The sequence below is a fragment of the Podarcis erhardii genome (genome assembly GCF_964252035.2).
Source record: "Podarcis erhardii genome assembly, chromosome: 1".
NCBI lineage: Eukaryota > Metazoa > Chordata > Lepidosauria > Squamata > Lacertidae > Podarcis > Podarcis erhardii.
In genome coordinates this window covers 6,306,157-6,333,752 of record NC_138497.1, presented here as the reverse complement: position 1 = coordinate 6,333,752, position 27,596 = coordinate 6,306,157, and the positions used below count along the sequence as shown (strand labels likewise).

Sequence of the window (27,596 nt, the reverse complement as noted above, 5' to 3'; positions counted from 1 at the left end):
TGTATGGAAATTGGGAAAGTCGTGGAAGGGAAATTTTGGTCGACTTTAGGAAAAATGTTTAAGAATGAGGAACGATGTATAAGTATTGATGTTTAAGTTTGGATAAGTTAAAATTGGTTATCAAAACGGTTTAAATTATATGAAAATAAGGTTTGCAAAAATAAATTGAGGAAATGGAAGAAGAGGAAAAGTAAAATAACAACATGCTAAAATAAATTATTAAGTTAAAGTTGAGAAATAAGTAATAAGGACTTGCTGAGATAATAATTCAAATTGGAATACAAGAAGGGGAGGTGTGAGGAGGTCTGAGAAATAAGTTAAATGAAAATAAGTAACTGAAATTTTATGTGTTTTTTAATTGTTTTTTAAGTTTTGGATTTTTGTAATTTTGTTATTCTTTTTTTTGTCTATTTTTGTTCTTCTGTGGTTTTTGAAAATGCCAATAAATATTCATTAAAAAAAAGAGAGAGAGAGAGACTATTGATCCCCCGCTGGTGAGGCTTGCCGACCTCCTGGAAAAGCAAATATTTGACCATGTCCTTTTAGGCAAAGATCATAAGACGACCCGGATGATCGCCAGATTCTGTGTACTGATCTGTAGGCGCAGACCACCACCACCCCGACCCAAACTAGTTCGTGAAGAAAATCCCCAAACTCAGTTCCATGGGTGACCATGCAGTAAAAAGGTAAAGGTAAAGGGACCCCTGACCATTAGGTCCAGTCGTGGCCGACTCTGGGGTTGCGGCGCTCATCTTGCTTTATTGGCTGAGGGAGCCGGCGTACAGCTTCCAGGTCATGTGGCCAGCATGACTAAGCCACTTCTGGCGAACCAGAGCAGCACACAGAAATGCCGTTTACCTTCCCGCCAGATTTATCTACTTGCACTTTGACGTGCTTTCGAACTGCTAGGTTGGCAGGAGCTGGGCACCGAGCAACGGAAGCTCACCCCATCGTGAAGATTCGAACTGCCGACCTTCTGATCGGCAAGACCTAGGCTCTGTGGTTTAACCCACAGCGCCACCCATGTCCCACGACCATGCGATAGCTTATCTTAAAGTTTTAAGTATCTATAAAGAAGAATTGATGCTTTTGAATTATGGTGCTGGAGGAAACTCTTGAGAGTCCCATGGACTGCAAGAAGATCAAACCTCTCCATTCTGAAGGAAATCAGCCCTGAGTGCTCACTGGAAGGACAGATCCTGAAGCTGAGGCTCCAATACTTTGGCCGCCATATGAGAAGAGAAGACTCCCTGGAAAAGACTCAAATGTTGGGAAAGATGGAGGGCACAAGGAGAAGGGGAAGACATAGGACGAGATGGTTGGACAGTGTTCTCAAAGCTACTGGCATGAGTTTGACCAAACTGCGGGAGGCAGTGGAAGACAGGAAAGCCTGGTGTGCTCTGGTCCAGGGGGTCATGAAGAGTCAGACACGACTAAACAACAACAACAACAACAACATGCTTATCGCATTTATAAATTTTAAATTTATTGTTGTACATTATTTTAACTGTTTGTTCTCTTTCTGGGATTGTACCCCCAAGTGTGTTTTATAAGCTGGTCTCTGACCGTAATAAATTATCTATCTATCTCTCTAAGAAATTTCTAACAGTATGAGCTGTTCAACAGTGGAACGGTCTCCCTCAGGAGAAGGTGGAGTCTTCTTCCTTGAAGGTTTTGAAGCAGAGGTTGGGTGTCCACCTGCCATGGATGATCTAGCTGAGATTCCTGCGTTGCAGGGAGTTCGACAAGATGACACTCAGGATCCCTTCAAACTCTATCATTCCATGCTTCTATGACAGCCATCCCCAGATGTTTTGGGACTACAACTCCCATCATCCCTAAGTAACAGGACCAGTGGTCAGGGATGATGGGAATTGTAGTCCCAAAACATCTGGAGGGCTGAGTTTGGGGATGCCTGTTCTATGACAAGCAAGAAGATAAGATGCTGATAGGGTAGGACGCAATTTTTAAAACACACCAGATCTGCTTTTATATGCAGGAAACACAATGTGAACTGCCAAAAGAACATGGAATGAGCCAAAAAGTTTATCTCTAAAGTGGGGTCAAAGCACCAGGAATCACATGCTCTAGCTATGAGTCCTGGTAGAGGCTGTTACCCAGCTCCCTGTGGGGATTTTCACTTGTAAACACTGTGTGTGTGTGTGTGTGTGTGTGTGTGTTGTTGTTGTTGTTGTTGTTGTTGTTGCTGTTGCTGCTGCTGCTGTTTAGTCATTTAGTCGTGTCCGACTCTTCGTGACCCCCTGGACCAGAGCACGCCAGGCACTCCTGTCTTCCACTGCCTCCCACAGTTTAGTCAAACTCATGCTTTGAGAACACTGTCCCGCCATCTCGTCCTCTGTCGTCCCCTTCTCCTTGTGCCCTCCATCTTTCCCAACATCAGGGTCTGTGTGTGTAAATGCCTTCAAATGAATACTGTAATAATAGCTTAAAGGTCCCGGCGCCCTAAGGAAGCCAGACTATCCTCCACCAGGGCCAGGGCCTTTTCAGTGATGGCTCCGACCTGGTGGACTGCTCTGTCCCACAAGACTAGGGCCCTGCAGGACTTGATCTCCTTCCGCAGGGCCTGTAAGACAGAGCTATTCCACCTGGCCTTCAATTTGAATTAGCCTGATCCTTTATTCCCTTTTCCCTTTCCTCTTCTGTGAAGAAACCCTTTCTGGGATCCCACATTTAAATTCTTCCCTGGTCTCCTTGCTGGCCCAAGTAGGACCAATTTGGCCAGTTGGCCCTGGTGATCATTTGATGTCTACTGACTGGGTTGTTGTTTTTTCTCCCCAAAATGACCCCTGAATTTTAGAATTTTATTGATATTGATGCTGCAATGTATGTTGGATTCTATGCTGTTTTATGCTGTATTTAAGTCGCATTTTAATCAATGCTTTATATTTGCTGTTAGCCGCCCTGAGCCCGGTTTTTAAACGGGCAGGATATAAATAAAAAAATATTATTATTTATTATTATTATTTAAAGTCTTCTTTGTGGTGATCCCAAGGAGCTGGTCTGAGCCACATCAAGGGCCCATCGCTAACAGATTACCGTCAGAGTCCCCACGCAATTAGTTTGCTTCCAGCAAGCTTAATTATAAATGCATCCCTATTAAATATTTTAGCAGCATGGTAAGAAAGATGCTCCCCTTGGTTTTTTTAATTTTCCCTCTCCAAAGTGTTCCGTTTTCATAAAAAGATTTAGAACCTAAAGGAAAGTGAAGAAATTTTATTTTAATTGGAATACTTTTTAAAAAAAAAAAATCATACCAGAAAACTGCTACATTTTAATTGCAAGGAAATTCAGATGGGAGGGCTCAGAGGAAGCCCAAAATATGTTTATGAGGTTAGAAATCTAAATAATAATTAATTTGTGTTGTTTAGGTGATTAGGTTGTTTAGGTATTTAGGTACCTTGTTTTTATTTTCTTTTTTGTTTATCTTGTCTTTTTTCTTTTGTTTTTTCTCTGTATTGCTTTTGTTGTCATATGTGTTATATCTGTAAGAAACTTAATAAAAAATATTTTTTAAAAAAGAAAAGTGTTCCGTTTTTGTGCACCATGAGGCAAAGCGAACTAAACCTCCGGGGAAGGCTCTGGGCTGAAATGCAAGCTCAGATCTCAATTGGATCCTCTGCCTTTACAGCTTGGAACATGCAGATGGAAGGAGGAGCTGAGAATTGGACTACATCTATATAGGGTGCACCTGACCATAGGGCACACCCAGGGGAAAATCAAGGGAAAAAATATGATCCCCCCCCCAGCTCTGGGAGCAGTGGACAGGCTGCATGCAGCCTGTGCGCTACTCCAAGACCTTCTCCCTGCTTTTGCGGGAGGTGGGGGAATTCCCCCACCTCCCGCAAAAGCCCACAGGAGCCGCGCACCCTTTAAGGAGCGCACAGCTCCTGCGGGCTTTTCGACCAGGAGGGAGAAGGGACTGATGCAGCCAGTCGGTCCCTTCTCCCTCCTCAGGGAAAAGCCTCAAAGAGGTCGAGGAGCAGCACAAAGGCGGTGCGGCGCCTTCCCACTGCCCCCCGAGCTTGTGGGGCTGGCGGTGGGGGGAAGCGCTGCTTTCCCCCACCCCCAGCCTCAAAGACCCCTGAAGCCTGTGGAGCGCAGCGGGAGTTCGCGCTGCGCTCCAAAGGCTTCGGGTTCCTTTCGCTGACCCAAAGCCTTTGCAGCGCAGCACGAGTTCCCGCTGCACTCCAAAGGCTAGAGGCTTCCTGGGACAGCCTTTGTAGCCTCCGGAGGGCAGCGGGGCCTTTGCGGAGGCTTTGCAGAGGCTTTGCGCAGCCGTCCCCAAGCTAGAACAGAGATACGGAGCGCTGCACAGCGCTCTGTCTCCCTGTTCTGGCTTTGGGCTTAGCCACGCAGCCTGCATTCGCACACACATTTCCCCTTAATTTTTGGAGGGGGGGGGAGTGCGTCCTATAGAGCGAAAAATACAGTAAGTGCTGGAGAAACTCTGGCCCTTGGGCCTAATCCGATGCACCAGGCTCCCTATTTGGCCCTCTGCATGACATCCTATATGATGTCAGGTGTGCAGGGCAATTCCTGCAGAGGCCAGAACTTCTGCCAGCGCATAAAATCAGCTGACAGTTGCAACGGGCTGTCCCTTTGCCCGCACCACTGGATCTCAAACTGTGCAGGGAAAGGAAAACGGTTCACTAAGATTGAATGTTTAATTATTAAGATACAAAACTACAATCTCAATAATAGTTACAAAATAATAACGAGGAAGTTACACACGGGTGGAGGGAAGACACAGGGCAAGAAATAAGAAATTGATAAATGTTGGTACATAATGAAATGTGAAAATGTGAATTTAGGTATATAATGTATATGTATTTTTTTTTATTTAGTTTTTTATTATTTAGTTTTTATGATTAAAATAATTCAACATTAATACACACATATTGTGAATATACAAGCATACAAACATACATTTCATACAGTCCTTAAAAATGTTCAAACATACCTACACTCAATCCCACAGATAATTCCTTTTCCCATCACCATCCACCACCCCTCACCCCACCTTTGTGTTAGACTTCCAATCTACTCAATTGCAATTTCTATCCACTTCTGTTACTTTCCATCACACACTTTTAACCTAATTTCATGCTTTTTCTATTACACATTGTTATCAATCTTATTTAGTATTTCAGTATTTAGAACGGAACTTGTTTGTTCTAATAGGAGTTCTGATTTTTCAATATGGTTTTGCAAGTATCCTTTAAATACCTTCCAGTCCCTGTCTATCTTCTCTTTTGAGATCCTTCCAATTTCTCCCATTGTTTTGGATATATTGTAATACTCCAATAATTTGGCAAGCCACTCTATTTTTGGCGGTATAATACCACTTTTTCCAATTTTCCAATCAATTATTTGATTGCGAAAAATTGAATAATGTATATGTATCAATGTGTAAAGATTTCATATATGTATCGCGACATCAATAATAAATAAATTAAGGGGGGGAGGAAAATGGTTCACATGACATCATCGGGATGCTAAGATGATTGGCAGGGACCTCTAGACTTGCAGAAGTACAGTGGTACCTCGGGTTAAGAACTTAATTCATTCTGGAGGTCCGTTCTTTCTCTTTTTTTCAATAGATTTTTATTAAGATTTTAAAGGTTACAAAGAGGAAAATAGAAAAAGAAAAATTTCCATTTAAACCAAAAAAAAGAAGAAGAAGAAAAAGAAAAAAAGAACAAGTCAAACCTTTACATAACTTTCTTTCCTTTGCTTATTTCCTTGACCGCCTCACACCTCCCTTTTTTGTATTCTAGTTCAGTTAGATATTTCAGCAAATCCTTTCCAACTTTGTTTTTATCCTAATAATTTATCTTAATATACTGTAATTTTACATTCTCTTCTTTCACCAATTAACAATCCATTTTTACTTAATCCTTTATATCATTTCTGCTAAAACCACATAACTTCATTCCAACATCCTTCTAACATTCCTTAATTTTACAATGTTTCTGTAGATAAACTTTAAATTTCTTCCAATCTTCTTCCACCAACCCTTCACCTTGGTCTCGGATTCTGCCAGGTGGAGGTCCGTTCTTAACCTGAAACTGTTCTTAACCTGAAGCGGCACTTTAGCTAATGGGGCCTCCCGTTGCCGCTGCATAATTTCTGTTCTCATCCTGAAGCGAAGTTCTTAACCTGAAGCACTATTTCTGGGTTAGCGGAGTCTGTATGTAACCTGAAGCGTATGTAACCTGAGGTACCACTGTACCACAAAATCTTTAGGAGAAACACCCGAAAAGAGTGAGGGGAGGAACCCTCTCAAAACAGCCCAACAAGAACTGAGCATGCTTGGTGGGGTGGAATATTGATTATTGGCAGAGGTCGGAAACAACGTCTTACACAGGATCATAGAGTTGGAAGGGACCCAGAGAGTCATCTAGTCCAGTGTTTCCCAACCTTGTGCCTCCAGCTGTTTTTGAACTACAACTCCCATCATCCCTGACTAGCAAGACCAGTGGCAAGGGATGATGGGAATTGTAGTCCAAAAACAGCTGGAGGCACAAGGTTGGGAAACACATTCTAGTCCAACCCCGTGCAATGCAGGAATCTCAACTAGAGCATCCATGGCAGATTATTATTATTTACTGTATTTTTCGCTCTATAAGACGCACCAGACCACAAGACGCACCTAGTTTTTGGAGGCGGAAAAAAAATATTCTGAATCTCAGAAGCCAGAACAGCAAGAGGGATCGCTGTGCAGTGAAAGCAGTAATCCCTCTTGCTGTTCCGGCTTCTGGGATAGCTGCACAGCCTGCATTCGCTCCATAAGACGCACACACATTTCCCCTTACTTTTGGGGAGGGAAAAAGTGAGTCTTATAGAGCAAAAAATACGGTGTTTTGGTTTGTTTGTTTGTTGGTTGGTTGGTTGGTTGGTTGGTTTGTTTATATCCCGCCCTCCCCAGCCGAAGCCAGGCTCAGAGCAGCCAACAACAATAAAAGTAACACACTTTAAATAAAATCACAATCAATTGATATAAATGCATTCTAAAACCAATTCACTCTAAAATCAATTAAAAATCAAATTGATGGCAACCATTGGGCTAGAGTTCTGTGAGGATCACCAAAGGAGGGGGTCAGGCTGTGCCTTGGCCAAAGGCCTGGTGGAACAGCTCTGTCTTGCAGGCCCTGCGGAAAGATGTCAAGTGCCGCAGGGCCCTAGTCTCTTGTGACAGAGAGTTCCACCAGATCAGGGCCACGGCCAAAAAAGCCCTGGCTCTGGTTGAGGCCAGCCTAACCTCTCTGTGGTCCAGGACCTCCAAGATGTTTTTGTTTGAAGACTACAAGATCTTCCGTGGTCCTCCTCCCAAGGGAGTCTGTCCCACTGTCGAAAAACTCTTACTGTCAGAAAGTTCTTCCTAATATTGTTGGTTTAGTCATAGAATCAGAGTTTGAGGCATGCTAATTGCTATACAGAACAAAAGAAAGAAGGCCGAATGAACTGAAGTCTTTCAGCATGCATGCAAGGCCTGGTTACTGGCTATACAATATGGTCTACACCGCTTGGACTACTGCAATGCGCTCTACGTGGGGCTACCTTTGAAGGTGACCCGGAAACTACAACTAATCCAGAATGTGGCAGCTGGACTGGTGACTGGGAGCGGCCGCTGAGACCACATAACACCGGTTCTGAAAGGCCTACATTGGTTCCCAGGACGTTTCCGAGCACAATTCAAAGTGTTGGTGCTGACCTTTAAGGCCCTAAACAGCCTCAGTCCAGTATATCTGAAGGAGCGTCTTCACCCCCATCATTCACCACAGACATTGAGGTCCAGCTCTGAGGGCCTTGTGGTAGTTCCCTCCCCGCAAGAAGTGAGGTTACAGGAAACCAGGCAGAAGGCCTTCTTGGTGGTGGCGCCCAAAGCAGGAGCAGAGAGCGGCAGGCTCAGCTCCGCGCCGGGCAGCTTTCTCCCGGCACGGAGCTGAGCCCGCCCCCTGTTTCTGCCCAACGTATTAGGCAACTGGGGTTATAAGACAAATCCCCAAATTGCAGCTGCCAATTTGGGGAGTCGTCCAATACGCCCAGTCGCCTAATATGCCGGAATCTACGGTATTTACCATCTCAAAGGAATAGCCAGGCTACCCAAAAAAGGCAATCAGATAAGGCATTATCAGGTATCCTGGCAGACAGGAGAGAAGCAGCACACTCAAATTTCTGCTGTAGACCATCTCCTTCTGTGATGCATGTATGATGCTTTGGGGGGTGGTCTTGAGCTACAGGGCAGGCAATTTCAAAAGTCTATATAAAAGCTTGCACGCCATTTTTCGGGGTTCTTCCTCCTTTCCTGCGTGTGAGGGGATCACCCTGTTGCAACAGTTTAATAAAGATCAGGCTTACTAGCTGCTTTGCTTCTCAATATTCTCTGGTTGGCCTCTATTATTTTCTCCTACCGATAGAAAACCTACATAAGGACTCTATACGGGCTCTTAGATACCCCATAAGGGAAAGAGAACAGTATTTTTCTTATAACACAAGCTGTGGGCGGGACCATGTATCAAGAAGTGTTTTTTTATGTTTGCTGGTTTATCATGTTTTTGCATATACAGTGGACACTCGGGTTGCGAACATGATCCATGCGGGATGCACGTTCGCAACCCGCAGTGGCGCGTCTGTGCATGCATGGGTTGCAATTCAGCGCATGCGCAAAGCACAATTTAGCACTTCTGCGCATGGGCAGCCGCCGAAACCCGGAAGTAACCCATTCCGGTACTTCCGGGTTTCGGCGGTCCACAACCCGAAAAAACACAACCTGAAGTGGCTGTAACCCGAGGTATGACTGGATTGGAAGCTGCCCAGAGTGGTTGGGGCAACCCAGCCAGATGGGTGGGGTATAAATAATAAAAGTAATATTATTATTATGGAGTCACAGCCAAGAAGAAAGAAAGAAGAGTCTACCAACCTTTTGCATCCGGTGTTTTAAGAACAGGCAAACTGGTGGCAAGGGGGGAAGCAGCAGCCACAGAGTCTTCTGGCAGCTGGGAGATTCTGAAAACTGTTGGTGTTTCTCCCTCCATCACCCTCTCTGGCCCTGCAGCTTGCTGGGTGCTAATGTCGCCTTGCGTCACAGCTGGAAGAAGCACGGCACCCACCTCGTGGAAGGATGTTGCTGCCCCAGGAGTAACGCCTGGAGGGTGTGGGGTGGCAAACACAGAAGAAGATAAAATATCTGTTACTGGACCGACCCATTTAGGGAAAGCCGAATGCATTGAGAGCACCCTTATTCATTCATTCATTCATTCATTCATTCATTCATTCATTCATTTTTTATTATTTTTAAAATGTATTTGGAGTAAACTGATTTCCTAGGTCCATTCCAGTCGGGGTTTAGGCCCGGTTTTTGGCACAGAAACTGTATGATGTGTCCCTGTTAATTCTCCTCAACCTCTCAGCGGCTTTCGATACCATTGAATCCTTCTGGAGCGGCTGTCCAAACTGGGGGTGGGGGGGCACCATCTTGCAGTAGTTCCAGTGCTACTTGGATAGACATTTCCAGTAGGTGATACTTGGGGCGCAACTACTCTATTCCAAACTTAAAAATGGAATATGTAGTGCCGGTGGTCAACAAAAGAAGAAGGAGAGTTTGGATTTGATATCCCGCTTTATCACTACCCGAAGGAGTCTCAAAGCGGCTAACATTCTCCTTTCCCTTCCTCCCCCACAACAAACACTCTGTGAAGTGAATGAGGCTGAGAGACTTCAGAGAAGTGTGACTGGCCCAAGGTCACCCAGCAGCTGCATGTGGAGGAGCAGGGAATCGAACCCAGTTCACCAGATTACGAGACTACTGCTCTTAACCACTACACCACACTGGCTTTCTCACACTGGCTTAAACACTTTCTCAAGGCAAATCATTAAAAATGTAGTATAAACACCGACAACTGGGAAACACTGGCCTGCGAGCGCTACAGTTGGAGAACAGCCTTGACCAAAGGTTTGCTTTGCTTCTCAATATTCTCTGGTTGGCTTTGAAGACACTCGAACTCAGGACGCAAGGAAGAAAAAAATCATAAGGAGGAAGGCACACTTGGCAAATCCTCACTGTGATCAACTCTCACCCGGAAACCAATGTCCCCACTGTGGAAGGATGTGTGGATCCAGAATTGGCCTCCACAGTCACTTACGGACTCGTTGCTAAAACTGTGTTTATGGAAGACAGTCTTACTCGGCTACGGGTGATTGCCAAAGAAGCAGCAGCTTGGAGAGTGCTCTTAAGCCACATGGAGCCTTGGAGCCACATGGACCCACATGGGATTCTTCCGGGTTCAATTTTATCCCCTATGCATATTGTACAGGAGACAACGTGTGCAAGAAGTTGGCAGGAATTTTCCCCTTTTTTCTTCTTGCAGCAAGCGTTTGCTGACCTGTTCCTCCCGCTGCAGAAACAGCCGTTCATTGCAGGAGCCGAGCCGGATATGTTCCAATAGCCTCACACCCACATGGTCTCCATTGATCACCCGGCCTCCCCTCCGGAAAGCGAGAGCTAGACAGATAGCAGCGATTGCCATCTCTCCAGCTGCGTCAGAGCCTAGCATGATCAAGGCTCCCCTCCTGCAATGACACTTTCTTTGTGTTTGTTTTCATTTTTCATTTGGGGACATTTCCGTCAAAGCAGCCAGCCGCCGCCAGAACCTGGGCCTGCCCAAACTAGCTCACTGCAGTGGCATCGAAACAGCCAAAAAACACTGGATCGAGGCTGCAGAAGTTCTGTGCTGCCTGCAGGAAAAATTCCACAGCGGCAGCAGTTGCTCCACAATGCAGAGCCTGAAGGTCAAAAAAATCTCCTCCTGCCAGAGCAGCATCTGATTGTGGCAGCCGGCTAAAAATGCAAACTTGCCAGAATTTTGAAAGCTCCCCTGCCTCTTCTTTGGGAATCAGGAGAATGAAACTTTAGGGGAACCAAAATATATGCCCTGGCAATCCTATTCACCAGTCTCTGTTTCCTGCCAGGGCATCAGGAATCCTGGGAGCTGTAGAATGCAAACCTAAGACCACTTATCCTTTGTTGAAACAAAATAAAAAAATTCCTTCCAGTAGCACCTTAAAGACCAACTGAGTTAGTTCTAGGTATGAGCTTTCGTGTGCATGCACACTTCTTCAGATACCTGAAGAAGTGTGCATGCACACGAAAGCTCATACCTAGAACTAACTCAGTTGGTCTTTAAGGTGCTACTGGAAGGAATTTTTTTATTTTGTTTTGACCATGGCAGACCAACACGGCTACCTATCTGTAACTTATCCTTTGTTGTTTAGTCATTTAGTCGTGTCCAACTCTTCGTGACCCCATGGACCAGAGCACACCAGGCACTCCTGTCTTCCACTGCCTCCCGCAGTTTGGTCAAACTCATGTTTGTAGCTTCAAGAACACTGTCCAACCATCTCGTCCTCTGTCGTCCCCTTCTCCTTGGGCCCTCCATCTTTCCCAACATCAGGGTCTTTTCCAGGGAGTCTTCTCTTCTCATGAGGTGGCCAAAGTACTGGAGCCTCATCTTCAGGATCTGCCCTTCCAGTGAGCACTCAGGGCTGATTTCCTTCTAAATGGAGAGGTTGGATCTTCTTGCAGCCCATGGGACTCTCAAGAGTCTCCTCCAGCACCATAATTCAAAAGCATCCATTCTTCGGTGATCAGCCTTCTTTATGGTCCAGCTCTCACTTCCATACATCACTACTGGGAAAACCATAGCTTTAACTATACGGACCTTTGTTGGCAAGGTGATGTCTCTGCTTTTTAAGATCCTGTCTAGGTTTGTCTTTGCTTTTCTCCCAAGAAGCTGGCGTCCTTTAATTTGGTGACTGCTGTCACCATCTGCAGTGATCATGGAGCCCAAGAAAGTAAAATCTCTCACTGCCTCCATTTCTTCCCCTTCTATTTGCCAGGAGGTGATGGGACCAATGGCCATGATCTTCGTGTTTTTTTTATGTTGAGCTTCAAACATCAAACATCACTTATCCTGCTCTCATCAAATTCAGCAGGAGTGGCTTCTGAGCAGGCATGGTTCAGCTTGCAGTATAAGTAAGCTAAGATTTATTTGTTTGTTTAGTTTTTCATTTACATTCCACTTTCCCTCCAAGTAGCTCAGGGTATTGTTTCCAGGGGTTGCTCGTGCGTAAACCGGCGCCACACCTGGCTGAGTTACCTGGGTGAACCCTTTCTTGTCAGGACAGCCACTCACCCGTGGCTGTCTCAGTCGCTGGCAGAATCCGTCAGTGGGCGTTTCTTGAACTTCTTCCAGCAAAGAAGCTCTTTGACGCCTAGTCTCCGCCTACTCTCCCTGCGCGGAAGCCTTCTGCGCAAGGAGGGTGTGGGCAGCGGAGGACCCGTGCTCTCCCCACTGGTCTCCGGCGAGGAGTCATGGAGCCACCTCGCCGATTCCCCCATCTGCCCCCCTTCTCCACTGGTGCTACACTGATTTCCTTCCCCAGAAGATGGGCTGCCTCTCTCCCTCCTGGGACGCTCTCCGGAATCCCTCTGGAGCCCTCCCTCCGCCTCTGGCTCCGATGGCAGTTCCCTGACACTCAGGGTGCCATGCATCATTTTCTCCCCCCTCCCCATTTTTATTTTCACAACAACCCAGTGAGGTAGGTTAGGCTGAGAGTGAGTGACTGGCTCTTAAGTCACCCAGTGAGCTTCATGGCTGAGGGGGAAGGATTTGAACCCTGGTCTCCCAGGTGTTAGTCTGACAGTCAAACCACAACCATTCACTGAGCACTCACTGCAATTCCAGGGCTGGGTTTTTAGTGTTGCAGGAATTTAAATATAGGTTGGGGGGGTTGCTCCTCCAGCAGATATCATGCACATGCAGCCCGCTACCAAAATCAGCACAATCACTTTTGTGACTTTTGTGATTTGTCCCCACAAAACACTTCATCACAGTTTCTTCCTATCTATTCAAAGGGCCTCTGGTGCACAATACCAAATGTAAAAATTCACTGATAAATGTATCTATGTACTGGCTCACTGGGAAAACTTCAGAAATTCATATACAGTGGTACCTCTGGTTGCAAACGGGATCCGTTCCAGAGGCCCATTCGCAACCTGAAAGGAACGCAACCCACACCTGCGGGTGCGCAGGTCGCCGCTTCTGCACATGCGCGTGACATCATTGTGCGCGTCTGCGCATGCGCGAGTGACGAAACCTGGAAGTAACCCTTTCCGGTACTTTCGGCTTGACGTAACCTGAAAATGCTGAACCTGAAGCAAACGTAACATGAGGTATGACTGTAGACATGTGAGCTCAGCTACTCAGCAGCCCCTCTGCCTGAGTGATAATTCCTGGCATCCTGATACCTGAGTGCCAGACAGGTAGCCATTCCAGAAATAAAAAACCCAGATCAAGACAAAAGGGTGAGAAACAGGGAAATGTAAAGATCTCTTTTGTTCCACTTGATGGGTGTTTGGTGGAGGGCAAGGGGAACCATGGGGCAGGGGCCAGGATGCTCTGATTACTGCCACCAAACCAGACCTCCCCTTTCATGATGTAACCATGATGTATGAGTGATGTAGTTTGGGGGGCTGTACCATGGGGATTAGCAGCTAATAAAAGTTTGGGTTCTCTTTTGTTGGGGGCTTCCATCTTGTTCCACCTGGTGGCAGGTGGGAGTCCTGTCGCGACAGTCTTCAATAAAGGCCTACTGGCTGCTGTTTTGCTCTGCTATTCCTGGCTGGTGTCTTTGTTTTTTGTCCAAGGGAGCCCTCAGATTTCTCCGTTAACATTAGTCTGTGTCAACATGACATTATCCAAAATGCATACATCTCCATTGGTTGATGTAACTGGTTGTTTCTCCAACCAGTTTCACACCAATTGGAGTCCTTAAACCTAATTCATCTCAAGCCAAGGTGTGAACACCTTTCAGTAGGATAAACAGCATCCCTGCCCTGTCAACACTCTGGAACCACAGAAATTAATCTACTAGGGATAACAGAAGATCAGAAAATATTCCTCTATGCCACAGGAGCGGCAAGGATCCTAATTGCTAAAAACTGGAAAAAAGAAACTGTGCCAACAAAAAAGGAATGGCAAGACAAACTGTTAGAGTATATGGATAGATTAGGCTAGATTAACAGAGGCAATTAGAGATCACACTAGACAAGTGTTTCAAAAAGCATGGGGGAAATGCAGAGAATACTTCACAAAACAGTGCCCTAAAATACATACCTGGACTTGTTTTGATTAATGTCTGCAGGAGACTTTGTGGATATTTAGGTTATAATTAGAAAAATCTTAATAATTATTCATAAAGGAAACAGATTATAAGAAGTAAATAAGGAAGCCAGATAAAGGAAGTCTTTTATTTGGTTGTTTATATTGTTGTATGTTATGCTCACTGTATGTTATGTTCACGTTTAATAAGGCTGGATTTGTGTATTGTGGGTGGGGGGGGTTGTGTTATGTTGTAAATAAAATTCCTGAAGGGCCAGGAGATTCCATACAAAAAAGAAATGACTCCGAGACTAATGAAGCTGTGCTGATGTGAGCAGAAAGGAGATGTGAAAAAAACACACACAAAAAAAAAAGAGCCCAGCAACTTACCCCTTGAAGGCAGTAATGCGAACACACCCTCTAAACTGAAAGCAAAAGGAGGAAATTATCTACCTCTTGCCGAATCTCTCGGGGTTTGGAAGACATCTGATTTGGTTGCGTCCGTCGTAGCGGTGGTCTCTGCGACGGATCTGGAACGGGAAGTGGCAATGGGGTCTCCATTTTCGACTGTGCTCCCAGAGGGGGCTGCAGCTTTCGCTGACGGGTCAGCAACACGGGCAGGATCCAGGCTAGCAGAGGGTGAGGTGGGCTCCCTGCTTGCCGCGGATGCGAGGCCCAACCCGGTCTGAACATTCTCGCTTCCTTTGGCCGTGGCTGCCAATAACCTCGGCGGCAGAGCCTTCTTCACATCGTCTTCCTCTTCTTCTCCCCCCACAGCAGGATAAAGCTCCGCCACAGGTCCCAGAGCACCCACCCGACTGGCGGTCCCAAATTTTGTATCATCCCAGTCGTCGCTTTGCGGCGTGACAGTCGCCACGGCACCAGGAACGCCTTCCAAGAGCTCCCGATCCGTGGAGATCCCCTTTTGCAAACCCGAGGCGGCGTCAGTCGGAGCCAAGACAGGACCCTCTGTGCTGCTCAAAACCGAGGGGTCGTCTCTGTCCGGCCCTTGCTCAGAATCAACGTATTGACCCGCTGGAGGGGAAGGAGTCACGGAGCGGCCGCTGGCTATCGTTTTGGAAATGGGCGCTTCTTCTGTGGCCGGTCGCCATGTGGTGCTTCTGCCTCCTTCCAAGACGCCTGGCACGAAAACGTCCACCGTTGAACCGACCCCATCTCCTGCCCCGCCACCCTCCACCAGCTCTCCTGCGGTCGTGCTAAACCCATCACCCCTGGCATTCGGTTCTGGAGCCATCACAGCTGGGGAGAGCAGGACTTCGCTTTGCCCATTGCTCCCCAGTTCTTTACTGGGCACACTGGGGTCCAACTGCTGCTCTCTGCCACCCACCTCTGGGGTTGAGGCAGTGGCGTCAACATCCAAACCCTGGTGCCCTGAAGGACCTTGAGCATCCAGGCTGGTTGGTAGCGTGGCTTTGATGGTGGTGGCGGTGTTTAACGGCTCTCCGGCCAGCTCGGCTGTAGCGCCTTCGTAGAGGTTTCCAGAAGCCGCAGTGCCGGCTGCTTGCGCAGGTGAGCTGAAGGGGCTTTCTGGACCCGGGACGCTCACGTTTCCAGGATCTTCCAGAAAGGCCTGGCGTAGTTGTCTCGCGGGCCGCCCCTCCGCCTCCCAGAAAGCGAGGCATTGCGGGCTGCAGGAGCTGAGCAGGATGAGGCAGAGGGAGAGGCAGATGGGGAAACCCATTGGATGGGGGCCCATTCCGGCGGAGCGCCGTGCGGGGGAACGAGGAGAGCAAGCGGTGCCGGGGAGCAAGACCTGGAAGCGAGAAGCAAAAGAGAGCTCTCAGTTCAGTTAAGCTCTTGAAATAAAAAATTTAAGGTCTTATACATATAATAGGTAAAGGTAAAGGGACCCCTGACCATTAGGTCCAGTCGTGGCCGACTCTGGGGTTCTTGCGCTCATCACGCTTTATTGGCCGAGGGAGCCAGCGTATAGCTTCCGAGTCATGTGGCCAGCATGACTAAGCCGCTTCTGGCGAACCAGAGCAGCGCACGGAAACGCTGTTTACCTTCCCGCCAGAGCGGTACCTATTTGTCTACTTGCACTTTGATGTGCTTTCGAACTGCTAGGTTGGCAGGAGCAGGGACCGAACAACGGGAGCTCACCCTATCGCAGGGATTCGAACTACCGACCTTCTGATCGGCAAGTCCTAGGCTCGTGATCTAACATGGTTGCCCTTCCTGCCTCGGTTCCTTTCCCTTCTTATCTCTTGTTACCTTCTTTGATGGCATGAGAACAGCCTTTAATGTCCTAATCAGTCGGGAGGTTAATTGATAGTGCTGGGTACCTTCTTTGCTGTTGGACATTGTTTTGAGAAAGTGAGGGATTGGGAGGGGGTGGTCAGTTTGGGAGTCAAAATGGTTTCAGGCCTGTTTTCCTGTGCTGCTTCAGACATGTGGTTCATATATTTATATACGTGTTTGCTTGGTACATTTATGAACATTTATTATATGTATTTAGGGACGTGGGTGTCGCTGTGGGTTAAACCACAGAGCCTTGGACTTGCCGATCAGAAGGTCGGTGGTTCAAATCCCCGCCACGGGGTGAGCTCCCGTTGCTCGGTCCCTGCTCCTGCCACCCTAGCAGTTCGAAAGTACGTCAAAGTGCAAGTAGATAAATAGGTACCACTCTGGCGGGAAGGTAAACGGCGTTTCTGTGCGCTGCTCTGGTTCGCCAGAAGCAGCTTAGTCATGCTGGCCACATGACCCGGAAGCTGTACGCCGGTTCCCTTGGCCAATAAAGCGAGATGAGCGCCGCAACCCCAGAGTCGGCCACGATTGGACCTCATGGTCAGGGGTCCCTTTACCTTTACCTTTACCTACAGTTCAGATATGCCACCAAAAGGATGCAGATTTGGAAGCTGGGATAAAGGTTTGGTTGCCATTTGTCGGAACTAGGTCCCATGATGATCGCAGATGCTTGCTCTGCTCATCGCAAACACCTCCATGCTTGATGTTCAAGGAACATGACAGCCTGTTGACAGACTTGATGGAGAGAACTGCAAGCAGCTGTCATCTCTCAGCGCGCCACCCTGTAGTGCCAGGCTCAGTCAGGGACACTGGTAGGTGCAGCAATTAAAGCATCCCAACAGTGCTTCGCTACAATACGTTCGCCCTTAATCCATGGTCAGCTGCTTTGCAAAGGGATCAGAGGTGGGAGAAATTTAAATGCAAACATGCTAAGGTGCATCCTCTCCATAAAAAGAAAAATAGGAAATCTCCTTGCATGTGGAAAACTAGCACATCAGGGAGAAGGTCAGGCCAAGACACTTCTCCAGGAGAGGCTAGCTTTCTACGTGCAAGGGACTTTTCTACTTCACAAGACACTCAGTTGTGGCCTTAGACCGGCAATTTCTGTTTCATTGAACCTATACTGCACTGCTTTTGTTGGGAATTGTTTTGTTTTGTTTTTTTAATAATCCATCAACTCTTTTATTAGGTTTTCTGTTGTATTATTATAAACTCGCAACCCTTACTGGTACCTTACGGCGAATAGCAGGTAAGTAATCTTATAAACAGGCAAGTTAATAATGATAATTTCTCCTGCATATCAGATTTCTACAGACTGAAGAGGACTGTACCATTCTGTTCTAGACTGAACCATGCAAACAAGCCCTTTAAATTACTGGTTTAATGTTTATTATCATGTTATGTTATGTTATGTTATGTTATGTTATGTTATGTTATGTTATGTTATGTTATGTTATGTTCATATATTTATTTATACCCCATCTTCTCCCCTGACAGCATCTCAAGGCAGCTGACAGATAAAATCAGTTACAGATAGGTAGCCGTGTTGGTCTGCCATGGTCAAAACAAAATAAAAAAATTCCTTCCAGTAGCACCTTAAAGACCAACTGAGTTAGTTCTAGGTATGAGCTTTCGTGTGCATGCACACTTCTTCAGATACACTGAAACAGAAGTCACCGGACCTTTCTATATAGTGAGAAGGTGGGGAGGGGTATTACTCAGAAGGGTGGTGGGAATGGGTGATTGGCAGATAGCTGCGATGAGCCTGTTGACGACTCTTAACGACTGCAATAGGTCTAACAGGAAAAAGCAAGGGGTGAGAAGGTGAAAAATGGCTTTGTCATGTATAATGAGATAAGAATCCAATGTCTTTGTTCAAACCAGGTCTCTCCATAGTTTTAAGTTTGGTGATAAGTTGCAATTCAGCAGCTTCTCTTTCCAGTCTATTTCTGAAATTCCTTTGTAATAGAACAGCTACTTTGAGATCTTGTATAGAATGTAATCTCATTCAGAACAGCTAAAATCAGAACAGCTAAAAACATGGAAATAATAATAATATTTTTAAAAAACAAATCAAACATTAATAGAAATTTAAACTATATCTGTTCTGCCTTCACTACCTCCAACCATGGAGGTAGAACGTATTGATCTGAAACTATTTAAAACAAAACAAAGACATCTCTCTGCACCCAAAAGCAGAAGGTCAGCTTGTTTGGCAATCGTCTTCCTTAGTGATTTCTAATTAGAAAAGGATGGAGGCGAGTATATTGTGTAAACCAGCAGATCAATAATACCCCGCGGCACAAGTCCATCTTCCCTCAAGGAAAGTGGATCATTTCCACACTCCTGCTCAGGGCCCCCCAGTTAAGGGTGTTTGGAGACCGTAGATAGGGCAAAAGGTCTTCATAAGTGGAACGAAAAGCTCAGTTAATGTTAATAATAATAATAATAATAATAATAATAATAATAATAATAATAATAAAATAAAATTATACCCCACCCATCTGGCTGGGTTTCCCCAGCCACTCTGGGCGGCTTCCAACAAAACACTAAAATACAATAATCTATTAAACATTAAAAGCTTCCTTAAACAGGGCTGCCTTTCAATGTCTTCTAAAATTTTGGTAGTTATTTTTCTCTTTGACATCTGGTGGGAGGGCATTCCACAGGGTAGGCGCCACTACCGAGAAGGGCCTCTGCCTGGTTCCCTGTAACTTGGCTTCTCGTAGCGAGGGAACCGCCAGAAGGCCCTCGGAGCTGGACCTCAGTGTCCGGGCTGAACAATGTGGGTGGAGATGCTCCTTCAGATACACTGGACCGAGGCCGTTTAGGTCTTTAAAGGTCAGCACCAACACTTTGAAGTGTGCTAGGAAATGTACTGAGAGCCAGTGTAGGTCTTTCAAGACCGGTGTTATATGGTCTCGGCGGCCGCTCCCAGTCACCAGTCTAGCTGCCGCATTCTGGATTAGTTGTAGTTTCCGGGTCACCTTCAAAGGTAGCCCCACGTAGAGCGCATTGCAGTAGTCCAAGCGGGAGACAACCAGAGCATGCACCACTCTGGCGAGACAGTCTGCAAAGCAGCCTTGGAAAGCTGCCGTTCTGAGCTGATAGCAGGAGCTGAGTGTGCTTAACCCCTTTCTGGTGAAATAAAAAAATTAAGGTCTTTTTTATATATATATAATAAATATTCATAAATGTACCAACCAAGCGCATACGTAGATGTGTGGATCACATGTCTGGAGCAGCACAGGAGGACCGCCCTGAAACCATTTTCACTTCCAAACTGATCAAATGTTTTCTCTGCAAGGAGGGAGGAGATGGGGGAGTCTCCCCATTGTCTTTTTGCTCACAAATCCTGTCTTAAGGATATGTCTGTGTATGAATATGGTGAGCCTGTGACCTGGCTCGGGAACTAAGTATTTGTCATTACAAAAGACTGGCCAGGCTCCCCAGGGGATCCAATCAAGTAAGCATTAACAGGTAACCTGCCAGAAAGGAGGCAAGCAACACACTCAGATTTCTGTTGTAGACCGCCCCTTCTGTGATGTAGGTATGATGTATCGGGAGGGTGGTCTTGGACTCCAGCGCGGGCAATTTAAAATGTCTATATAAGGGCGGACACACCTTGGTTCTGGGTCTCTCTTCCTTCTCCTGCGTGTGGAGGGAGCACCCTGTTGCAACAATTAGTAAAGATCAGGCTTACTAGCTGCTTTGCTTCTCAATATTCTCTGGTTGGCCTCTGTCATTTTCTCCGACCGATGGAGAAACTGAAAAAGACTCTTTAAGGGCACTTGTGTCCCCCATAAGGGAATAAGGGCTGATTTATGTTTATTACACTGGTAAGCTATTTTGATACACAAAATCTCCCGCTCCCTCACCGGGACATATCCACTCCCCTGCACAATTACAGGTTGAATAAGCAGCTAGAATGTATTTTGATGTATTACGGTATTTTAATATTTTGTTGGAAGCTGCCCAGAGTGGCTGAGGAAGCCCAGCCAGATGGGCGGGGTATAAATAATATATTATTATTATTATTATTATTATTATTATTATTATTATTATTATAGAACCCAGCAGCAGGGAATGATATTGGGAGGGGAGTTATTTGACTAGAAATGAATGGCGGGGAGAAAATTTAAGCAGCTCCGCATGCACACAAACAAACAAACACACACGCTGCTTCTCACTTTAAAACTGCAGCCTCCCCAGATTGCTTTTCTATTTATTTCTTTTTAAAGGCATCATTACACGATTTGAAGTTTTGCTCCCGGCCTCACAAGAAGCAAAAAGTTTATCACACAAAAAGAGGGGTTCTTTGAATCCCAGATAATCAATGCATCGCAACAGCAAGGCAATACAACAATGCTATGGTTTTTGTCAGGGCATGGAGACACTGAGTGTTTGGGGACTTTGCCTCCTTTGAGAGTAAATCAACAACACTTGTAAGAAGCTACGTGAACCAGTGGAGGGGCAACGGATCAAAAGGAAGCCTGCTACCCCTCACCGATTCCTCCTGTCTTCGTAACTAATTCTTGGTGAAGCAAATCGCTTCCTTTACTTCGCTTCCTCCTGCTTCTTCAGTCGGTGTCAGAATGAGCTAGCACAGGCATGTCCAGAGTTCGTTTAGGGGGCCTAATCCGGCCCGCCGGTCGATATAATCCGGCCCCTGTGTCAGTTTATTTCCTGCAGTAAAATCCTAAAAAAACCCTCAACAACTGGTGTTATGTACTGAAGTTCTCACCCTGGGCCAGAAGGGGGATACTGTAGATAGTTTTCACTCAGGTCCACATATGCAAATAAGGGATTGAAAGTGACGTTCAGTGATTGGATAGTTACAGAAAATGGTTACTGTTGCATTGTAGTACAGCTCTATATAAGCAGGCTGGCTGAACCCTTCAGTTCAGTTCAGTTCTGGCCTGTGAATAAAGAGCTGTTTGAAGAATCGCTGTGTCGTCTGATATGTTCACCCACAACTTCAATCCCAAAAAAAGGCTCAACAACTTTGGGGTAAAATCATAAAAAAAGCTCAACAACTTCAATCCTAAACAACTTTGGTTGGCCCTCGCGGCTCTTCACTTCATCAAGTCTGGCCCTCTTTGAAAAAAGTTTGGACACCACTGAGCTAGCACATGTTTGTGTTAACTTCTTTGCTCTGCCTTGACCACATGTGAAAACCTATGTGTTATGTACTGAGTTGAATAGGATCCAAAATGCAGCAGTCTGATTGGTCCTAGAACAATAGGATCCAAAATGCAGCAGTATGATTGGTCCTAAAACAATAGGATCCAGAATGCAGCAGTCTGATTGGTCCTAGAACAATAGGATCCAAAATGCAGCAGTCTGATTGGTCCTAAAACAATAGGATCCAAAATGCAGCAGTATGATTGGTCCTAGAACAATAGGATCCAAAATGCAGCCGTCTGATTGGTCCGCAGGAGCCACCCAATCCAGCTCCAGGTGGAAGTGAATCCACAACCCGATTGGCCTACAGGAGAATCCCAGAATTAGCCAATCACGTGCAGCCCATTGTGTAAATAATGTATATAAAGCAGATACTTTGGGGGAACTTTCATTCCTCCTCACCACTATGAGCTGGATAAAGAGCATGAAATCCACTCTCGACTCTGAGTATATTTCACTACGCATAAAAATATCTTTGTTTGATAAGAGCAATAAACTTCAAGTTTTCTTTAATCCTTCCAGACAGCAGTCTTACCAGACTATTATTATTTTTCTTGCACGGCGCTGTATTGTATTTACCAACTTGTGATACCCTGAGACTGACAAAAGTTCCTCACCTCTTCAGATTAATGTTCTGTTTGTACAAGAAGAGTCCAGCTCAGGTCCCCACTCAGGCACAAACCTTCCCTGAGTGACTTCGGGGGAATTAAGCCCCATCTGCGCTATGCATCTAAAAGCAACTTTAAACAGTCATGGCTTTCTGTCACCCCAAAGAATCCTGGGAAGCCCTCTGTGTGAGGGAAACAAAGGGATTTCCTAACAACTCTCATCACCCGTCACAAACTACAGTTCCCAGCCATGGCTGTTTAAAGTTGTGTTACACTGCTCTAAATGTATGGAGAAGATGGGGTCTACTTTGCTAGGTAGCCTTACTGTTCAGCCTAGTCCGCTTTGCAGGGCTGCTGAGAAGATAATATGCCATCAACCTCCACAATTTGGACACCTTAGAGAAAAAGCAGGAAATTAGCGTGACCAAGAAGTACGCAGTATGAAACTAATTTCATACTCCGCAAGTGCTGTGGAAAAAACCAGGGCGTCCTGCTTTCTCGCACGAAAACAAGGTGGCCATTTTGGGGGCTGCGATTTTGTTATTTTGTGCCCAGATCTCGCCCGGAAAAGGAGCTCTCTTTCGGGGCTGCAATCTTATGTTTTGGAGCGCCTGAAAGCATAACCCCAAGTGCATCTTTGGGGTTCCATGATCTTGGGCGGGCCACATGTGACTCAGGCGGGAAGATAAGCACACTGGTTTTGGGACTCAAGATGTTGGAGGGTTTGTAATTTCAGCTTTTGAGAGAGAGAGAGAGAGAGAGAGAGAGAGAGAGAGAGGGAAGAAGAAGAAGAAGAAGAAGAAGAAGAAGAAGAAGAAGAAGATAATAATAATAATAATAATAATAATAATAATAATAATAATAACAACAACAACAACAACAACAATTTATTTGTACCCCGCCCCTGGGTGGCTTCCACAAAGACGAAAAATACACTAAGATGTCATACATTAAAAACGTCCCTGAACAGGGCTGCCTTAAGATGTCTTCTGAATATCAGGTAGTTGTTTATCTCTTTGACATCTGATAGGAGGGAGTTCCACAGGGAGGGTGCCACCACCGAGAAGGCCCTTTGCCTAGTTCCCTGTAACCTCACTTCTCGCAGGGAGGGAACAGCCAGAAGGCCCTCAGAGCCGAGGCCGTTAGGGCTTTAAAGGTCAACACCAACACTTTGAAATTGTGCTCGGAAACGTACTGGGAGCCAACGTAGGTCTTTCAAGACCGGTGTTATGTGGTCTTGGCAGCCGCCCCGTCACCAGTCTAGCTGCCGCATTCTGGATTAGTTGTAGTTTCCGGGTCACTTTCAAAGGTAGCCCCACGTAGAGCGCATTGCTGTAGTCCAAGCGGGAGATAACCAGAGCATGCACCACTCTGGCGAGACAGTCTGCAGGCAGGTAGGGTCTCAGCCTGCGTACCAGGTGGAGCTGGTAAACAGCTGCCCTGGATACAGAATTGACCTGCGCCTCCATGGACAGCTGTGAGTCCAAAATGACTCCCAGGCTGCACACCTGGTCCTTCAGGGGCACGGTTGCCCCATTCAGGACCAGGGAGTCCTCCACACCAGCCCGCCCCCTGTCCCCCCTAAACAGTACTTCTGTCTTGTCAGGATTCAACCTCAATCCTATATCTCAGGGCTGCACAGCTAAGCCAAACCCAGCGCACAAACCCGGGGCTAAAAAAACCTTCCTTTTCTGCATGGGCCTGGGACCAACACATGGCTAGCAGCTTATGTTCACCGAACCTGTCATAGCCCCAGGCAGAATATCAGCACTGATGGCATTAGATCTGGGGTTGGGCACAGGTGCCCCCGCCCCCCCAAAAAAATTGTTTGCTTTTTTTAAGCGTGAATCTGTGGCTAGCTTTGCAGGCCTCGCCTCCCTCTTCCTCCAACCTTCTCCAAAATCTGGCGATCCATTTGCTACAGGGATACATGCAAACAGCACTAATCCACTTAGCCATTTCTTTGTGGGGAAACAGATGGCCCCTTAAATTTCCGGGACGCAGATCTGTTGGTTTTTATGAATTAAAACACACACGAAAATGACCGTCCCTTCCTCCAAAACACCCCCATCTGCAAAGATCACAGCATGTGTCTCTTGTTATATATCATTGCACCAGAGTGCCGCCTTATGTTATTTTTAAAGTGGGGTGTAGCATCTCTGCACAGCAGACAAATGGCAAATGGTCTGAAGTTTTGCTCCTCCCCCACCAGCTCGCTTCCATCTCCGAATAAACCAATTCCCTGTGGCTGTTCTGAACATTAAATGCCAAACACTTATTTTTATTATTATTTTCCTTTCTGAAGAAAAGGAGCTGTAAGGACAGCAGCAGACAGTAACCTTCAGAGGTATTTCTGCGACGCACAAAAAGTTCAAAGAAAGGCTTGCAATTCTCATCTCTTGTTTTTCTATCCCTTTCTTGCCATCGTCTAAACCTTGGAAATTCCACAACGAGGCTCTTGCTCCAAAGTCTGGAGAGCTAGAGAAATGAATGAAATCAAAGCCATGAATCGGAGGGGGATATTCGATCTTTGCCCAAGAAACTTGGCAGGAAAGGGGAGAGAGAGAGAGAGGTGGAGAGAAAGAGAGGTGGAGGGATGGGGGAAGCAAATCCCCAAACAAAAGGCAGGCAGAGGCAGAGGCAGCAAGCCTCCATTTGCTCAAACAGTACACAAAGAAGCTCTGCTGCTGTTCTTGTGGAATGCAAGGCTTGCAAGGGGGAAGGACCGGGCATCCTCCCATCAAGGCCTCCTTCCATCCCCAGCCCTCAAAAAGCCCAGGGCAGCGAGCATCCCTTGTCTAGGGATCTTTTAGCTGCGACTGGGCAAGTGACTTGGGAGAAGTCTCTCTGCAGACAAGATCTCGGCCTCCCTTGGACCTAGACTTCTCTCCCTCGTTGCCAGGAAACAGGGCAGCCTCTGTATCATCCCTGCCTTACCTGAGCGCCCTCCATCCTTTCAGCTAGGCAGCATCTTCAGGAAGATGCTCTCTGGGCTGGTCCTCAGCATCCTTCTCTCAGCTGCTCTGCTGCTGCCTTCATGGCCAGAAGAGACTGGGAGGAGGAAAGGAGAAGAGGGAGGGGAAGGAAGAGGCTGCTGTTCATATTCATCAGCCACTCCTCCTCACTGGCTCTGGGATTGGGCCAGGCGGCAGTAGCAAGACTCCCACCCATGGGGACCCTCCTTCGCCCCGCCCACCAGCTGCAGACCTTGTGCTGTGCTTATAGGAGTTGGAGGGGGGGTGTTCCTAACGCCAGCAGGTTCCTCCAGTGGACTCATAAATAGCAGGAGCTTGGACAGCACTTTCAAGTCTTAAAAACAAAGCAAAAAACGCTTGGGTTGCAAAAGGGAGGGTCCATATAGCTCAGAGGTAGCGCACCTGCTTGGCATGTAGAAGGTCCCAAGTTCAGCATCTAAAGGAGCAGAGTGCAGGTGAAGGACAGGACTCCTACCTGAGACCCTAGAACATGGGTAGGCAAACTAAGGCCCGGGGGCCAGATCTGGACCCATCGCCTTCTCAATCCAGCTCACGGACGGTCTGGGAATCAGCTTGTTTTTACATGAGTAGAATGTGTCCTTTTATTTAAAATGCATCTCTGGGTTATTTGTGGGGCCTGCCTGGTGTTTTACATGAGTAGAATGTGTCCTTTTACTTAAAGTGCATCTCTGGGTTATTTGTGGGGCCTGCCTGGTGTTTTTACATGAGTAGAATGTGTCCTTTTATTTAAAGTGCATCTCTGGGTTATTTGTGGGGCATAGGAATTTGTTCATTTTTTCCCCAAAAATATAGTCTGGCCCCCCACAAGGTCTGAGGGACAGTGGACCGGCCCCCTGCTGAAAAGGTTTGCTGACCCCTGCCCTAGAAGGATGCCGGATGGGCAAATCAACAACCACAATAATAACAGAAACAATGTGTTATGTACTGAGTCGAATAGGATCCAAACTGCAGCAGTCTGATTGGTCCTAGAACAATAGGATCCAAAAGGCAGCAGTCTGATTGGTCCTAGAACAATAGGATTCAGAATGCAGCAGTCTGATTGGTCCTAGAACAATGCAGCAGTATGATTGGTTGGCAGGAACCACCCAATCATGCTCCAGATTGAAGTGAATCCACAACCTGATTGGTTTACAGTACAATTCCGGAATTAGCCAATCATGTGCAGCCCATTGTGTAAATAATGTATATAAGGCAGATACTTTGAGGGGACTTTCATTCATTCCTCCTCACCACTATGAGCTGAATAAAGAGCATGAAATCACTTTGCGACTCCGAGTATATTTCACAATGGCTTCCTCCTGGATTCGATGCATCCCACGATGGATTACAGATGTGCAGCCTCTATCCAGGTGCGCTTACCAGGAGATCGAGCTTGAGAGTTTCTCGATGCAAAGGATGTGCTCTACCAGTGATCAGGACCACTGGAGAATTCTGAGAGAAAAGGAAGCAGAAACGGCTGCAGTTTGCGTGTTCGTCTGCTGTCAGGAACAGAATTCAATAAGTGAATGCGATTGGTTTTCACTCAGATTGTTTTTTCACCTAATTGTTATTATTATTATTTATTAAATTTATATACCGACCTGCATCCGAAGATAGTGGTTCACAAGATAAAAATACATGGCAGGAGCTCAAAATAGGTAAAACGAAACAATAACACACATTTAAAAAGCTGTAGAATAATGGCCTCAGATGATGATCACAAGGTCTGGGTCAGTTTATATGGGGAGAGTTGGTCCTTGAGGTATTAAAGCCCTGAGCCATTTAAGTGTGCAGAATATATGCATTTACTTTCTTTTACATTGTTTAGAAGTTTCCATTACATCGGTTACATAAATAGTTATGTAATCTGCATAACTTAACTTTAGGTAGGGGATAGCAATACACATAACAGTGTACATACAGTATTTGACGGAAACCAAACTGCAGCAGAAAGGAAAACGGTGCTGATAGTGATGAATACAGGACAGAACAGAAATTGCTGCCTTCTTACAGTGAGCTACAAGGGACACGGGTGGAGCTGTGGGTTAAACTACAGAGCCTAGGGCTTGCCGATCAGGTCAGCGGTTCGAATCCCCGTGATGGGGTGAGCTCCCATTGCTCGGTCCCTGCTCCTGCCAACCTAGCAGTTCGAATGCACGTCAAAGTGCAAGTAGATAAATAGGTACCGCTCCGGCAGGAAGGTAAATGGCGTTTCCGTGCGCTGCTCTGGTTCACCAGAAGCGGCTTAGTCCTGCTGGCCACATGACCCGGAAGCTGTACGCCGGTTCCCTTGGCCAATAAAGCGAGATGAGCGCCGCAACCCCAGAGTCAGCCATGACTGGACCTAATGGTCAGGGGTCCCTTTACCTTTACCTTTA

General features: G+C 46.4%; 1 protein-coding gene across 5 annotated transcripts in view; it reads right to left on the bottom strand.

The window, feature by feature from the left end:
- ARMH4 (armadillo like helical domain containing 4) overlaps positions 1–25,370 on the bottom strand; it is a 60,429-nt gene extending 35,059 nt beyond the window's left edge. For 2 of the 5 annotated variants that reach the window (XM_081860633.1, XM_081860632.1), the window contains exons 1-3: positions 25,181–25,361; positions 14,637–15,957; positions 8,945–9,169 (exon numbers count right to left, since the gene is read on the bottom strand). In XM_081860633.1, the coding sequence (XP_081716759.1) occupies positions 8,945–9,169; positions 14,637–15,957; positions 25,181–25,195 (1,561 nt within the window). In that variant the 5' untranslated portion in view covers positions 25,196–25,361. Of the gene's footprint in view, positions 1–8,944; positions 9,170–14,636; positions 15,958–25,180 lie in introns of all 5 variants that reach the window. The other 3 variants (XM_081860636.1, XM_081860634.1, XM_081860635.1) reach the window with 3 other exon arrangements.
- Between the last annotated feature and the right edge of the window lie 2,226 nt (positions 25,371–27,596).